At 36.9% G+C, this 16255-nt stretch overlaps 1 protein-coding gene across 1 annotated transcript; it reads left to right on the top strand.

The window, feature by feature from the left end:
• Positions 1–6077: 6077 nt before the first annotated feature.
• LOC110338374 (formyl peptide receptor-related sequence 6) lies at positions 6078–7097 on the top strand. The gene has a single exon (XM_021221712.1). It carries the CDS (start codon positions 6078–6080, stop codon positions 7095–7097), a length of 1020 nt encoding a protein of 339 aa, XP_021077371.1.
• The last annotated feature ends 9158 nt before the right edge of the window (positions 7098–16255 follow it).

Below are 16255 nucleotides of genomic sequence, written 5' to 3'. Positions count from 1 at the left end.
GGCAAGAGATCTCAGAGTATCAATACGATACTTACTTGTATCTTTCGCATCCTTTAATTTCTGATCTGGAGCCTTACTTTCAGACATGCTCTATTCATTAGACTTGTAGCATGTTTTGAATAATGATAACAAATTTACAATTTTTTACTGTGCACATGAAGAAGCCAACATTGAGCATTCAAATTAAATTCTAGACTTTGCATCCTAAACTGAAATTCCAACAAAAGTCTGTTTTTTTTTTTTTTACCTGCTTTGCTATTCTGTTAATATACATGGACCTTGTCACCCAAGCAATAGTCTAAGATGATGAGAAAAAAATACAAATATATATCAAATTATAATGGTTTCAGCAAAAGAAGTTTAAAAAATATGAAATATAAAAACAGAACTTAAATAAGGAATGAAGAATAAAGTCATAAAAATGCTTACAGTGACATCAAAATTAAATCATTACAAGCTCTCATAAAAATATTTTTAGAATGGGAAGGATACTTCTACAAACTCAGAACTGAAACCTTAACATTTTCTTCTACTCATTTGGTAGGAATCATAAGGTCAACCCTATAAATAGTGAGGAAAAGAACTGGTTTTCCAAAAACTCTCTACACATGTGTAACAATGGATAATAAGAATGTATAAGTATTTAAATAATAATGAAAACTAATTAGGATCCTAAAGGAGAGGTTCTAAGGAAATATAATCTATGTTGAACAGTGAATTTCTGAGGTGGAAATTAGATGCATAGGAACAAGAGACAAAGAGGCGGGGTACCAAATGTGAAAAGTTAATACAGATATAAGAGGTAAAACATTAATGACATTTATGGCCTAAATCAATCTCATGACACTCCAAACTTCTTTCAATTAAACTTTTTGTTGATTTCTAAAAGTTATATTTTAAAAACTTCCCACGTGGAGGAAGCATCATGCAAATCAATGTATACCAAATTTACAATGTTGTATTTTAATAAAAATAAATAGAAGGCAGCATCATTTTACATAGAAAATTGCCCAGGTGGCAAAAACCTCAAATGGCAAGAGAATCCTTAGAGCATAATTAATGATCAGATTTGTGAAGTACTTTAAAGTCTAATTGTTCTTCCTCTTAATGACAGGTGAGAATGTATGTGTGTCCACTACAGCCCAACACACTTCTTCCTGAGGCAGAGGCAGGCTTTGTTATTTGGTACAAAACACCCTATTATTATAATTGGAACTCCTGTGGAAATGCTCACAAGAGGGCATGAGTATGTCAGAATTTCTATAATGAAGTAGTAAAGACTTCATGTAGGCTTCTCTTCTAGATGGTCTATTGAACAATTCAGGCTACACAAGGGGAAATATCATTGGACTGTGCTGAGTGAGTAAATCCCAATGTTAAAGCCAACACTTCAGCCATGTTAGTAAACTGTTAGCAAACCTAACTACCTACAAAGGCCGTGTAAACAATGAAGCCCTCTCAGTAGAGCTCTAGACTAGATTGTTCAATAGTTCAATAATACTGGGAAAGTCATGTAAATTGGAATAGGCATTTTCTCTAAAGGTAAGGTAGTAAATATTTCTTATCTGAATGCTATAAATTCCCCATCTTAGTTTACTAATATATGTACAAGGATATATAACTAAGTGTGTTGTGCTGTGCCAACAAATCTTTTGAGAACAGAGCATGTAGATTATTCAACCTTGTAAAAATCATAACATTTTGCTCAGATTTATTTCAATAGTAAAATAAAAAATAAAAATATGTTTGGTGCATAGGGTCTAAAAATGTGTGGGAAAATTGATAATTACAGATTATCAATAAGTTCACTTGTTACTCCAGAGTCATATTTGTTATAATTTTTGTTTGAAAATAAAATACAGAAAAACTGATGAAGAACCTGCAGAAAGGATTTCACTACAATAAATGATACCTACATATTGAAGATGGAATTCTTTCTTTATCTAATATATATTATTAAATATTTATAAAATATTTATATATATAATATAAAATATATATTTAAATTTTGTATGTATGCATGTTTTTTTCTGTACATATGTTGTGGTTGTATGAATATATGTAGCCCAGAGCATGACATTATGAGGAGCTGTGGCCCTCTGAATTAAATACAGCCTTGACAGAGGAAGTTTGTCACTATGGGGTTGGTTTGAGATCATATTATCAAGCTCTATCCAGTACAGAAGAAAGTTTCCTCCTGGCTGCCTTCAGATCAAGATATAGAACTTTCAGCTCCTTCTCCAGCACCATGTCTGCCTGAATACTGGCACGGATTCTGCCATGGTGATAGTAGACTGAACCTCTGAAATTATAAGCCAGCCCCAATTAAATATTGTCCCTTATAAGCATTCCCTTGGTCATAGTATCTCTTCACAGAAATGAAACCCTAATTAAGACATATGTCAATGTGCCAGATTTATGCCTATTCCCCAGGCAAGCCAGAAGGAGATGGGAGATCCCATGGAACTTATATTACAGTTAGCTTTAGGCACTATTTTGTTATGAGTATTGAACCTGGATCTCTACAATAGTAGCAACAACAGTTAACGTCTGACCTATATCTCTAACCAATAATAATTTTGTCTTCTATTTGTGTATCTTCTTTGTGTATAATTTCATAGCTGAAGTTTCTGTTAACTTCTCTCCAGTATCTTTTTTCATCTCAACTTCCTTTGGATCTCCAAGAAAATCCTTTGCTCAAATGTTTCTCAGTACTATTTTCAACACTGTTGCTCATTGCTTTTTTATACCTACTATCCAGTGTTATGGGTTAAGTTGAAGTTTTCTTCATATCAATATTTTATCCCTAATTAGAGTACCTCAAAACATAATGACTCAGAAGCTGAATACTTTTAATTTAATAATTAAAGCAAAATTGGACCCTAAAGGTAAGGTCACAATGAATTATAGGTCATATACTTCAATTCACAGGCAAGATGAGATTGGAGAGAGGAAGGAGATACCTACCTATATATGACAGTTAAAACATTGTAGAAGATACCATCTTCATCTTTGGTATCAGGTATCCAAAACTGCAATTATGATATATCAATCTATACTTAATTTTTCATGTAAACTTTTAAAAATTAACGTACTTTGCTTTGGTCCAGAAATGCCATATCTCCATTAGAACCAAAAATCAAGTGAATTACCAGAGCGTTGTAAAGAATGACCATGTATTGAATATGTCATTTAGAGGGTACTGTGTAACACTTTACTTGGGTATAGGTAACACAAATATTTACTTAGTCACACACAGTGAATTCAGAGCATACCAAAATAATGAACATCTAAAAATCTAAATTAGTGAATGAATAAGTTTGATGGGGTTATGTGCAAATGAATTCACAATAGGTCACCCCCAGGAGTAGAAAAAGTTCAAAGATATTTTCTCTGGATAAAATATCAGTTTGGTTAATACAGAGCACCAGTTAAACAGGTGTGAAAGATGCAGTTTAAGTGTGGTAGAGGAAGAACTCAGAGGACAAAAGAACTTGATTTAAAGCAGATTCTGTATTATTTTTCAAATACCTTCCTCTAGGTTTGACAACTACTCTTATAATAAAAGAAATAATAAAATCTTGTATGCTAACTAACATAAACATATATATCTGTGTTGATTACATAAGGTATGCATATAAAGGAGAGGTCCCAGACCTCTACCAAAACTCATTAGATCACACTGTATCCAAGAAAACATTAATTAAACAATCATGCTCACTCTTATTATAAAAATCAATAAGAATTTCACCTCAATAAGTAATAAGGAAAAACACTTTTTGAAGATAGAGATGGTAACCACCCCTCACTGACGTCCTGCCTTTGTGTACCCACAAGGAGTCACACATTATCAAACAGAGGTTATAACTTTTCAGCATTCTCTTCAACTCTAGATTCAAACAAGTGTCCTGTATTAACAAATATCCAATGCTGTTCTTCAGTTCACCCCTCTACTTGGGAGTGGCAACTCTGCCAGGCAGACAAAACAGAAGGCCTTAGGGTGAATTTTACCCTACAATGTCAGATGTCAGGCTAACAGGAAGCTCAGGATTGGGAGAACACAGCTTAAGATGGGAGCCCTATCCCTGGTAAGAAAGAGGCAAGATGAGGCTGAGGATGCAGAGGTTAGTAAACTCCTGCGTGTCCAGTGCGGTGGAGTCATGGATGAGCCTGGGGCTAGAGAGAAGGGGAACTCCAGCTTAATTCATCATTGAGTGTCAGGAGTACAGAGGAGCCTTCTGGGAGAGACTTAAACAGCTCTATTTGATAAGGACTTTCCCAAACAGTGATTCATGATGAGAGACACAGTCCTTGGATCCAAACAGCTGATTGTTCATTGTGGAGAATAGGGGCATAGGATTTACTCAGGATGGATCAGAGATTAAATACCTTTTGCAGGAAGGAATGACCAGGAAAACGATGCTTGTTGGCTAGAACCTCATTGGCGTAGAGATCTTCCAATTAGGGGGGATTTTTACTTGTTCCAGGACAGGAAGGAAAGAAGCCTGGAAGGGAGTAAATGAAACTCCAAACATCCTCATATCTGAGGGTATAGGGATTACTGAACCCACATGACCTTACCAGTTTTTGTCTAGTGACAGGATTCCACTTGCCCCAGAATACAGTCAAATATATATGCAGAGACTGTATTTTTGAGAGAAGGAGAATATATTGTTAAGTGTTTTTGTATTGTTTCATGGACATAATTACCATTAAACCTAACATGAGTTTAACAAGAAGCTAGAAGTAAGATTATTTGCACTTTTATGACACATACACACACATACACACACACACACACACACACACACACACACACACACACACACACACACACACATATATATCCCTTGAAATTCCTTTTGTCATGAGGCATTCTTGATGACACATTTGAACTCTTCCATATTAATATCTAAAATGTTACAAAATTTTATTGTTGCCGCACACAAAATAATCTTAATGTCTGAGTCCTGGATGTAATATAAAATTATTTTTATTCTTGCCCAGAAATATTATATGATGATACATCCTAAATTCATTCTATGGCTATGGGGATAACTCACTTGGTAATGTCCTTGTGTTGAAAAATGAAGGCTAAAAGAGTGCAGACGCTTTATGGTCATCTTATTGGGGAGGTTTTAATGGTAAACACCTGTTGCATGTTGCCTGGTCATCTAGTCTCTTCAGTAAGTTCCAGACAGTGACAGGAATCTCCCTTATAATTTCGATTGTTTAGGTGAGTTTATAATGAACTATATAAACATAAGTGCACAAACATGAATGTGCTTTCATACAAACACACAGACAATTATGGAAATAGGAACAAAGGATGTATGCTGTGTTATGATTTGGGCAATGGTGATATAAATCGTACCATAGTAAATGTTTTATACACCTCATAATCAGAAAACAGCTCTTTGAAAAATCACAATGTGGAAAGTAACAGAAGAAATGGATTCAACAAAATTACATAGATTTTATTGTCTTCACTGAGCAGTGTCTTCTTGTGACAAGGTGTGCCCAGAAGGATAATTGAATTAAATGGAGAACCAACAGATAAAGAAAAATGCTAGAACAGTGGTATCAATAATACAGCTAGAATTAAAAACATATCATCTACAATTTTTAACATAATCCAATATTCCCCCTAACTAGTTCTTATACTTTGTTGGAAAATAAACCTCAGCCTAAACATTCTGAATCACTTAGCTGAATTCTTTCCTATGAGAGCAAAAGGCTGATGAAAAGCAATGAATGATGTCCAATACACACATCTCAATGCTCACTTCTTCATAGTCAACTCCTCCTCCTGTCTATCCTCAGTTCAATATCCATGCAAGGTCATGGGAGATTATGTGTCATTTCATAATCATTCTGAGTAGTAATAAAGATTTTTTTAATGTATAGAGCTAATCTTCACCTAACAGACGTTCAACAGAGAATCATTTTTCCTAGATTACCCTCAGAATAGGTACTCTGATATGAAAGTTGATGTGTGGGGATTTGAATAAATATGCTATAAGATGGAGCCAGATCTGAGAAACAGTCATTGTTGAAATGTTGCAGGTGCTGACAAAATGGAAGCCAACTTCTCCATACCTCAGAATGGATCAGAAGTGGTGTTTTGTGATTCTACCACCTCCAGAGTTATATGTATCTTCTTAGTTGTGGTCCTCTCTATAACCTTTCTCCTTGGTGTGCTAGGTAATGGGCTTGTGATTTATATGGCTGGGTTCCAGATGGCACACACTGTGACAACAATCTGTTATCTGAACCTGGCATTGTCTGACTTCTCTTACATGGCAAGTCTACCATTTCAGATCATCTCAATTGTCATGAATGGAGAATGGCTATTTGGTTGGTTCCTTTGCAAATTTGTTCACATGATTGTAAACATAAATCTTTTTCTAAGTATCTTCCTGATTACTTTCATTGCCATGGATCGCTGTATTTGTGTTCTGCATCCAGTATGGGCTCAGAATCATCGAACTGTGAATCTGGCAAGGAAAGTGATCATTGGAGCTTGGATACTTGTTGTACTGTTTATATTTCCACATTGTATCTTCGTGACTACAGTGAAAGATGAAAGTGGGAAAGTGCACTGTATATGTAATTTTGAATCCTGGGCTGCAACCCCTGAGGAGCAAGTAAAAGTGTCCATGACTATGAGTTTAATTTCTGTAACCATCAATTGCATTATTGGCTTCAGCATACCTATGATCTTCATTGTCATCTGTTATGGACTCATGGCTGCCAAGATAGGCAGACGAGGCTTTATGAATTCCAGTCGTCCTTTACGTGTTCTCACTGCTGTAGCAATTTCTTTTTTTGTTTGTTGGTTCCCTTTCCAGCTGATTTTTCTTTTAGGCAATATTGGGAACAAGGAGACACAGACTAATATTGACCCATGGGTGAACCCAGCAACCACTCTGGCCTCCTTCAACAGTTGCCTCAACCCAATACTCTATGTTTTCCTAGGTCAGCAATTTAGAGAGAGACTTATTTACTCCCTATCAGCTAGTCTGGAGAGGGCCCTAAGGGAGGATTCAGCCCTGAACAGTGACAAAATCAGAAACTTTTCTTCACAAAGACACTGAGCCATAGGATGTGACAGGAGTGATGCCATGGAAGTGTTTCCTGTGCCGCACTATTCTCACTTTCTGTCTCATCCTACTTTGCATAACATTTTTGACTTTTTAATCTAGAAGTCTAGAGAAATAATTCATCATCCTCTGATTTGGATGAAAAGTAAAAATGAAAAAAAATTAGTTGTATTTTGGGAGGTTTTAACTGAGTCCAGAGCATGGGCTATTACTCAGTGGCACAACAGTACCTGACACAAAACAAGCCTATGGTTATTGCATCAGTTGAGGTAGAAAGCACCCTTATTGTGTGAGGTACCAATCCTTAGGCAAAGAATTTTGACATGGTATCTGACTCTGATAACATTGTTTACAATGATTTCTGTTTTTGAGTGTGGAGATAATGTGACAACCTACTTCAATTTTCTGTTTCCCCAATTTCCCTAGATTATAGAATATACGATATAACTAGTATTTTAAAACACCCCTTCATTTTTTGTTAAATTTGTAAGGGTATTTTATATTTTCAGAGCATGAAAGAAATCTTGAATAAACTCATTTTGAGACTGTGTCTTGGCTGTGACAAATCTACCTTGCTCTGTTGAATGTACTATTTTTCCATTACCAATGGTTTCTTCAGGAAGTTTAAACCCTTTAGAACCATGTGATAGAGAAAAAAATTAAAAAAAACTATGAATGACTTAAAAGATGAGGATAGTAGAAAATATATCGAATTAGAGGGAGGGAATATCAGGGGTATAAACACAGAAAGGGTAGATATAGTTAAACGTAATGAAGGCTACTTGAAAAATACTTATACTCATATATCTTATAATAGAGCTGAAATATATTAAAAGTATATTTTGTATATTTCTGTTCCTATAATCATAAGTCCCTAAGCAAACATTTCTTACAGCAGAGTGGGATATTAATTGTTGATTTGTTGCTTATATGTGTTCCTGAAAGCAGCTCAGGCTATTAGATTTGCTCTTATTTGTGGAGTATGATAACAACTAATGGCTAAAGACAACATAAATCTTTGTTGCAAGAAACAGAAAAAACAATTTGGATATGAACTGAAAATGGCTGAGGTCCCAGCTAGCTTTTGTAGATCTAGAGAATTCTATGGAGATTTTAGGGGAAGAGGAGCATCAACCATACTATTCTGAAGAGAAAACTAGGACAACCTTGATCAAAATATAGGCAATATATGCCAGTGTGTGCTGTAGTGCCATGAACACTTTAAAAGTTATAATATACTCTCTAGTTAATTCTGAAGACAATTTGATGGGAAGGAATCCATGTTGATACTATGAGCTCACTTAGAGTATCTGGGTGCTCATGATTAAACAGGCACACCCATGGAACTTACTACTTTTGTTTATGTAAAAGAAGTAGCAACAATCTACCCTCTAAATATCTATGCAAATAAAATTGCCACTTTCAGGCTTATTAATAGATGGCCTTCTTTGCAGTGAACAGCACTACTCAGAGATTGACATCAGCTCCTAGGATTGAGAATAAGTGTATGTTGATGGCTCAGTTTGAAATAAGACATTAATCCTACTTCTTTTTCTTTTTTTTTATGTCTGAGATATTGTATAATAATGAATGAAAGAATGTTAAACATTATGAGATAGATTATAACATTCCCAAGTCTTGAATGGGAAACTGGTAAAGGGAGAAAAACAATTGATCCAGTTGCCTGAGTCTTGGCCTCATTCAGCTGATGGAAACCCCTACTAAGCAATTGGGATTTGAGCAAGATGGTATAGTGAAAGTCATCTGAGGATGAAACAATGAACCTATACCTTGTATCTCTGTGTTTTTATATTTTCTGTAAATTTTGGATAAACCTAGAAACAGCTGGAGAAAAATCCCTACTAAGTAATTATCTCAATCAGACTGTCCTATTAAAATTTGGGTAATGGCAATTTTGTTGCTATTTGATTAATTATAACCCAACCCACAATGGATTAAAATATTTCTCAGCATTTGGCCTAGGCTGTGTAAGAAATTGTATCAAGAAAGACAGAAGATATAAAGAACAATCTTCTGTGCTCATGATTACTGTTTCCAGATCCTGTCTTCAGCTCTTGCCTTGATTTCCTCAAATGATGGAATATATCCTGTGTGATAGTATGAGTGAAAGTATCCCCTATAGTGTCTTATGTCTGAGTCTTTAGTTACAAGAGGTGAGATTGTTTTGAAGGATGAGAACTATTAGAATGCGAGGTCTTGAAGTGTAGGTATATACTTTTAGAAAATGTATCCTTAAGAGTATGCTTTGATTTTTTTGATTTTGATCAAAAGCCCTTGTTCTATCCAGTCATTCTCTATCAGACTAAGAATCAGAATGTATGTTTTGAGCTACTGCTACAGTACCAGCTTGAGTGGTAACTATTCCTAGCTGTTCTGATAATGGTCAAAAGCAAGCCAATAATTAAAGTATCTTTTCTCAGTTGTTTTCATGTGTTTTCTTGGAATTCAGTGATATGGCAATAAATCATTCTTTTGAAATCTTTAGTCATTATATGTCATTTAGTTCAGCATCTTTGTAGTCAGTTGTTAGAGAATTATGAACATTTGGAAGAATCATATTGTGTTGTGTTTTCATATGTCGTGTGTGTGTGTGTGTGTGTTGCGTGTGTGTGTGTGTGTTGCGTGTGTGTGTGTGTGTGTGTGTGTGTGTGTGTATGTGCTACCCAACAGTTATCAATGAGAAGTGATTAGCACACGGTAACATGGAATTAGCTTCCTGGTGTGGAGTTTACTTCAGAAAAATTAGGATTTTTATTGTCTGAGGGCTGGGCTGTGTAGTAAATCTGGGCAGGGGCAAAATTGTGCAGAGACAGAATAAAAGGGCAACCAGGCACTGACTCAACTTGAAACCCATTTCAGGAACCAAACCCTGCCACTGTTACTGATACAATTTTATGCTTGAAGACAGGAGGCTTTGTGGCCTGGTCTGAGGCCCCAGGCACTTATGTAGCAGAGGCATGCCTTGTCTGGCCTCTGTGAGAGAGGGGGAGCAAACCTTGTAGAGATTTGACACCCCAGGAACATAGGATACCTAGGGCAGGTGGAGCACCATCTCAGAGGTGAAGGGGAAAGGGAGCGGGGTAAAGAACTCTGTGAGGAGAGAACAACAGAGGGGGCAGGCACCTTTTATGATGTAAATTAATAAAATAATAAAAATTTAAAAAAATTTATAAGAATCTAGAAGCATGTTTTTGCAAGGCATGACAGCCCATTCTCTGCCTGGAAGCTACTGAAGTGGCAAGGAGAGGAGACATACTTAAAGTCTCCAAGGTAGGATGGGAAGCTTGCCATGTCCCAAGTAGTGTATTATCAACTTTTCATGGCCAAAGTGCTGATTGTCAGTGGGCCCAAGAAAAACATTCAGGCCAGTGTTACTGTCAGTGTTTTTCAATTTCTGGCATAATAGAATGTTAGTAAAATTTCTTTATTTATCTAATATTAGTCTTATGTTGTTCCTTGTTCATTAGACATGAAGGTGGCCATTTGCAAGCTAACTTCTCCGAGAAAGAGAGGTCCTAATATCTTGTAATTTTTTGTCAGTTTTTATTATTCTTCCAGACTATACATTTTTAATTGGATATTTTATATATTTATATTTCAAATATAAATTTGAATTACTGGTTTCCCCTCAGAAGACCCCCTATCTCATCACCCTCCTACACCCTGCTTCTATTAGTATGCTCCCCAACCTATCCATACACTCCTATCTTACCACCCTGGGCTTCCCTTACACTGGGGCAGTTAGCCTTCATAGGACCAAGGGCCTCTCCTCCCATTGATGGAGAACATCCTCTGCTACATATGTAGCAGCTGTACATGGGTTCCTCCATGTGTAAACTTTGGATTGCGGTTTAGTCCCTGAGAGCTCCGGAGGGTTCTGGTTGGTTGATATTTTTGTTCTTCCTATGTGGTTGCAAACCCCATCAGTGCTTTCAATCCTTTCCCTAACTCCTTCAATGAAAACACCACACTCAGTCCAATAGTTAACTCTGAGGATCCTCATTTGTATTTGTCAGACTCTGGCAGGACCTCTCAGGAGACAGCCATATCAGGCTCCTTTCAGCAAGCACTTCTTGTCATCAGCAATAGTGTCTGGGTTAATTAGCCCTCTATCAGATATAGGGTTGGTAAAGATTTTTTCACAATCTTTTAGTTGCCAATTGTCCTATTGACAGTGTCCTTTGTCTTATAGAAGCTTTCCAATTTTATGAGGTCCCATTTGTCAATTTTTGATCTTAGAGTAAAAGCTTTTGGTGTTCTGTTCAGGAAATTTTCCACTGTGCCCATGTTTTTGAAGTTCTTCCCCATTTTGTTTTATGGTTTAGTTCCTGGGAGCTCTGGAGGGGTCTGGCTAGTTAATATTGTTGTTCTTCCTATGGGGTTGCAAACCCCTTTATCTCCTTCTGTCCCTTCCCTAGCTCCTTCGATGAGGACCTCATGCTCAGTCCAATGGTTAACTGTAAGCATCCTCATCTGGATTTGTCAGGATCTGGCAGGACCTCTCAGGAGACAGTTACATAAAGCTTTGTTAAGCAAGAACTTCTTGGAATTAGCAATAGTGTCTGGGTTTGGTGTTTGTATATGGGATGGATATACAAGATGGACAGTCTCTGGATGGGCTTTCCATCAGTCTCTGTTCCACTCTTTATGGAGATATTTCCTTAAGACCAGAACAATTCTGGGTTAAAAATTTGATATGAGTGGGTGGTGCCATTCCTCATCAGGAACCTACCTAACTTCTGGATATGGCTTCCTCAGGTTTTTCCCTCCCCCTTTTGAAAATTTCAGCTAATGTCATCACCTTTGGGTCTGGACAACCTACTGCTTTCCTGGCTTCTCTGACTTTCTGGTGGCTACTCCCCATCCCCCCTACTATTATCCCTTTGCTAAATTACTCTGTTCATTTTCCTGGCCTTCTGTCTATCATCCATGTATCCTTCCATATCTGATCTTGTCCCACTTTTCCCCTCCATGGTATCTCTTCCTTCAGAGTCCCTCTGACCCTAACTCCTGTGGGTATGTTGTTTCCCCTTCTAATCAAGGACTGAATAATTCACACATTGGTCTCTCTTCTGCTTGATCTACATATGTTCTCTGAGTTGTATCGTGGGTAATCTGAGCTTTTGGCCTAATATCCACTTATCATAAAGTGCATACCAAGTGGGTTAATTTGGGACTGGGTTACCTCACTCTGGATAATATTTTCTTTCTTTGTTTATTTGTTTCTTTGTTTCTTTGTTTCTTTCTTTGTTTCTTTCTTTCTTTGTTTCTTTGTTTCTCTCTTTCTCTCTTTCTCTCTCTTTCTCTCTCTCTTTCTTTCTTTCTTTCTTTCTTTCTTTCTTTCTTTCTTTCTTTCTTTCTTTCTTTCTTTCTTTCTTTCTTTCTTTTTTTCTTTTTTGTTTGTTTTTTGAGACAGGGTTTCTCTGTGTAGCCCTGGCTGTCCTGGAACTCATTTTGAAGACCAGGCTGGCTTCCAACTCAGAAATCTGCCTGCCTCTGCCTTCTGAGTGCTGGGATTAAAGGCATGTGCCACCACGGCACACTTTCCTTTTTTTAATGGATATTTTATTTACTTACATTTCCAATACTATTTTCTAGTTCATCTATTTGCCTATGAATTTTATGAAGACATTGTTTTTAATAGGTAATTAATGCTCCATTGTGCAACTGTACCACATTTTTCTTTATCCATTCCTCTGTTGAAGGATATCTGTTTTGTTGTTGTTGTTGTTGTTGTTGTTTTTGTTTTGTTTTGTTTTCAGTTTCTGGCTATTATAAAAAGGTGGCTATGAATATAGTGGAGCATGTGTCCTTGTTATATCTTGGAGTATCTTTTGGGTATGCCCAGGAGTGGTATAGCTAGGTTCTCATGCAGTACTCTGTCCAATTTTATGAGGAACCACCATACTGATTTCCTGAAGGGATTTCCCAAATTGCAATTCCACCAGCAATGGAGAAGTGTTCCTCTTTTTTCACATTCTCGCCAGCATGTGACAAGTTTTTTATCTTAGCCATTCTGACTGGTGTGAGGTGTAATCTCAGTATTGTTTTGATTTGCATTTCCCTGATGACTAAGGACATTGAACATTTCTTTAAGTGCTTCTTGGCCAATGAGATTCCTCAGCTGAGAATTATTTGTTTAGCTTTTTACCCCATGTTTAATAGGATTATTTGGTTCCCTGGAGTATAACATCTTGAGTTATTTCTGTATATTTGATATAGGTCCTGTATTGGAAAAGGATTTGTAAAGATGTATTCATAATCTGTTAGTTGCCACTTTGTCCTATTGACAGTGTCCTTTGCCATACAGAAGTATTGCAATTTTATGAGGTTCCATCAGTCAATTCTTGATGTCAGAGCATAAGCCATTGGTGTACTGTTTAGGAAAATTTCCCCTGTACCCATGTTTTCTCTGTTGTTTGTTACTTTCTGTTATTTATTTTCAGTGTGTGTGGTTTTATATAGAGATCCTTGTTCCACTTGTACTTGAGCTTTGTGTAAAGAGATAAGAATGGGTCAATTTGGATTCTTATACATGCAGACCAGCAGTTGAACCGGCACCATTTGTTGAAAATGCTGTCTTCAAATGGGACCTTAGAAAATCGCAAAGCTTCTGTAAGGCAAAAGACACTATCAATAAGACAAATAGACAACCAATAGATTGAGAAAGGATCTTTACCAATCCTAAATCTGATAGGGACTAATATCCAATATACACAAAGAACTCAAGAAGCTGGACTCTAGAAAATCAAATAACCCCATTAAAAAAAAATGACATACAGAGTTAAATAAAGAATTCTCAACAGAGTAATACCGAATGGCTGAGAAATACCTGAAAAAATGTTCAAAATCCTTAATCATCAGGGAAATGCAAATCTAAACAACCCTGAGTTTCCACCTAACACAAGTAAGAATGGCTAAGTTCAAAAACTCAGGTGACAGTAGATGACGGCAAGGATGTTGAGAAAGAGAACACTTCTCCATTGCTGGTGGGGTTGTAAGGTGGTACAATCACTCTGGAAATTAGTTTGTTGGGTCTCAGAAAAATTGACATAGTACTACCAGAAGATTCAGCAATACCATTCCTGGCCATATACCCAGAAGATGTTCCAACTTGTAATAAAACACATGTTCTACCATGTTCATAGCAGCCTTATTTATAATAGCAGAATCTTGAAAAAAAATCCAGATGTTCCTTGACAGAGGAATGGATACAAAACATGTGATACATTTACACAATGGAGTACTACTCCACTATTAAAAGCAATGGATTTATGAAATTCTTAGTCAAATGGTTGTATCTGGAGGATATCATCCTGAGTGAGTTAACCCAATCACAAAAGATCACACATGATATTCACTCACTATAAGTGTATATTAGCCAAGAAACTAAGAATACCCAAGATATAATTTGCAAAACATATTAAACTCAAGCAAAGGTAGACCAAAGTGTAGATACTTTGTTCCTTCTTAGAATGGGGAATAAAATACTCATGGAAGGAGTTACAGAGACCAAGTTCAGAGCTGAGACAGAAGGAAGGACCATCCAGAGACTGCCCCACCTAGGAATCCATCCATAAACAACCGCCAAACCCAGACACTGTTGCATATGCCAGCAAGATTTTGCTGACAGAACCCTGATATAGCTATCTCTTGTGAGGCTATGCCAGTGCCTGGCAAATACAGAAGTGGATGCTCACAGTCATCTATTGGATGGAACACCAGGTTCCTAATGAAGGAGCTAGAGAAAGTACCCAAGGAGCTAAAGGGCTCTGCAACCCTATGGGAGGAACAACAATATGAACTAATCATTACCCCTCCCCTAGAGCTTATGTCTCTAGTTGCCAGTACCCCTCCCCCTCCCTGAGATGTGTCTCTAGTTGCATGTGTAGCAGAGGATGGCCAAGTCAGCCATCAATGGGAGGAGAGACCCTTGGTCTTAGATAGATCATATGCCCCAGAACAGGGGAATGCCAGGGCCAGGAAGCAGGAGTGGGTGGGTTGGGGTGCAGGGCAGGGGTATGGTATTGGAGACTTTCAGGATCGGCCTTGAAATGTGAATGAAGAAAAGATCTAATAATGGTAATAATAAAAGAAAATGCTCTCTGTTTTAAACTGGATGTCCTTTGTCAAAGATTTAGTGACCCTAGGTGTGTGGGTTCTTTTCTGGGACCTCAATTCTATTCCATTTTTCTACCTGCTTGTTTTGGTACCAATACCATGCAGTTTTTATCACTATTGTTCTGTAATACAGCTGTAGGTCAGGTGTAGTTCTTTCCCTGGAAGTTCTTTTATTTTTGAGAATAGTTTTTGCTATCCTGGGTTTCTGTTTGTACCAATGGAATTTGGAACTTGCTCCCTCTAACTCTATGAAGAATTGAGTTAGAATATTGATGGGGATTGCATTGAATCAGTCAATAGATTGCTTTTGGCAAGATGGACAGTTTTAGTATATTAATCCTGCTAATCCACGAGCATGGGAGATCTTTCCATCTTCCAGATCTTTGTAGATTTCTTTCTTCAGAGACTTGGTGTCCTTGTCATACGGATCTTTCCCTTGCTTGCTTAGAGTAAGGCCAAGGTATTTTATGTTACTCGTGACTATTACGAAAGGTGTCATTTCCACAATTTCTTTCTCAGTCTGTTCATCATTTAAGTAGAGGAAGGCTACTGTTTTATTTGAGTTAATTTTATATCCTACAAATTTTCTGAAGTTCTTTATCAGGGATAGGAGTTCTCTTGTGGCATTTTTAGGTCACTAAAATGTACTATCATATTTGCAAATAGTGCATTTTGACTTCTTTCTTTGCAATTTGTATCTGTTTGACCTCCTTTTGTTGTCTAATTTTTATGGCCAGAACATTGAATACATTATTGAAGAGGCAAAAAGAGAGTGGGGAGCCTTGTCTAATTCCGAATTTTAGTGATATTGCTTCGAGTTTCTCTCCATTTAATTTGATATTGGNTACCGGTTTGCTGCATATTGCTTTTACTTTGTTTAGATATGGGCCTAAAATTCCTGATCTACCACAAAGTTTTAACATGAGGAGATACTGAATTTTATCAAATTCTTTTGTAGAATAGCTTGAAGAGTATTGGTGTTAGATCTTCTTTTAATGTCTGATACTATT

This window comes from Mus pahari, chromosome 21 (genome assembly GCF_900095145.1).
Source record: "Mus pahari chromosome 21, PAHARI_EIJ_v1.1, whole genome shotgun sequence".
NCBI classification, from domain to species: domain Eukaryota; kingdom Metazoa; phylum Chordata; class Mammalia; order Rodentia; family Muridae; genus Mus; species Mus pahari.
This window is presented reverse-complemented; position numbering and strand designations above follow the sequence as displayed.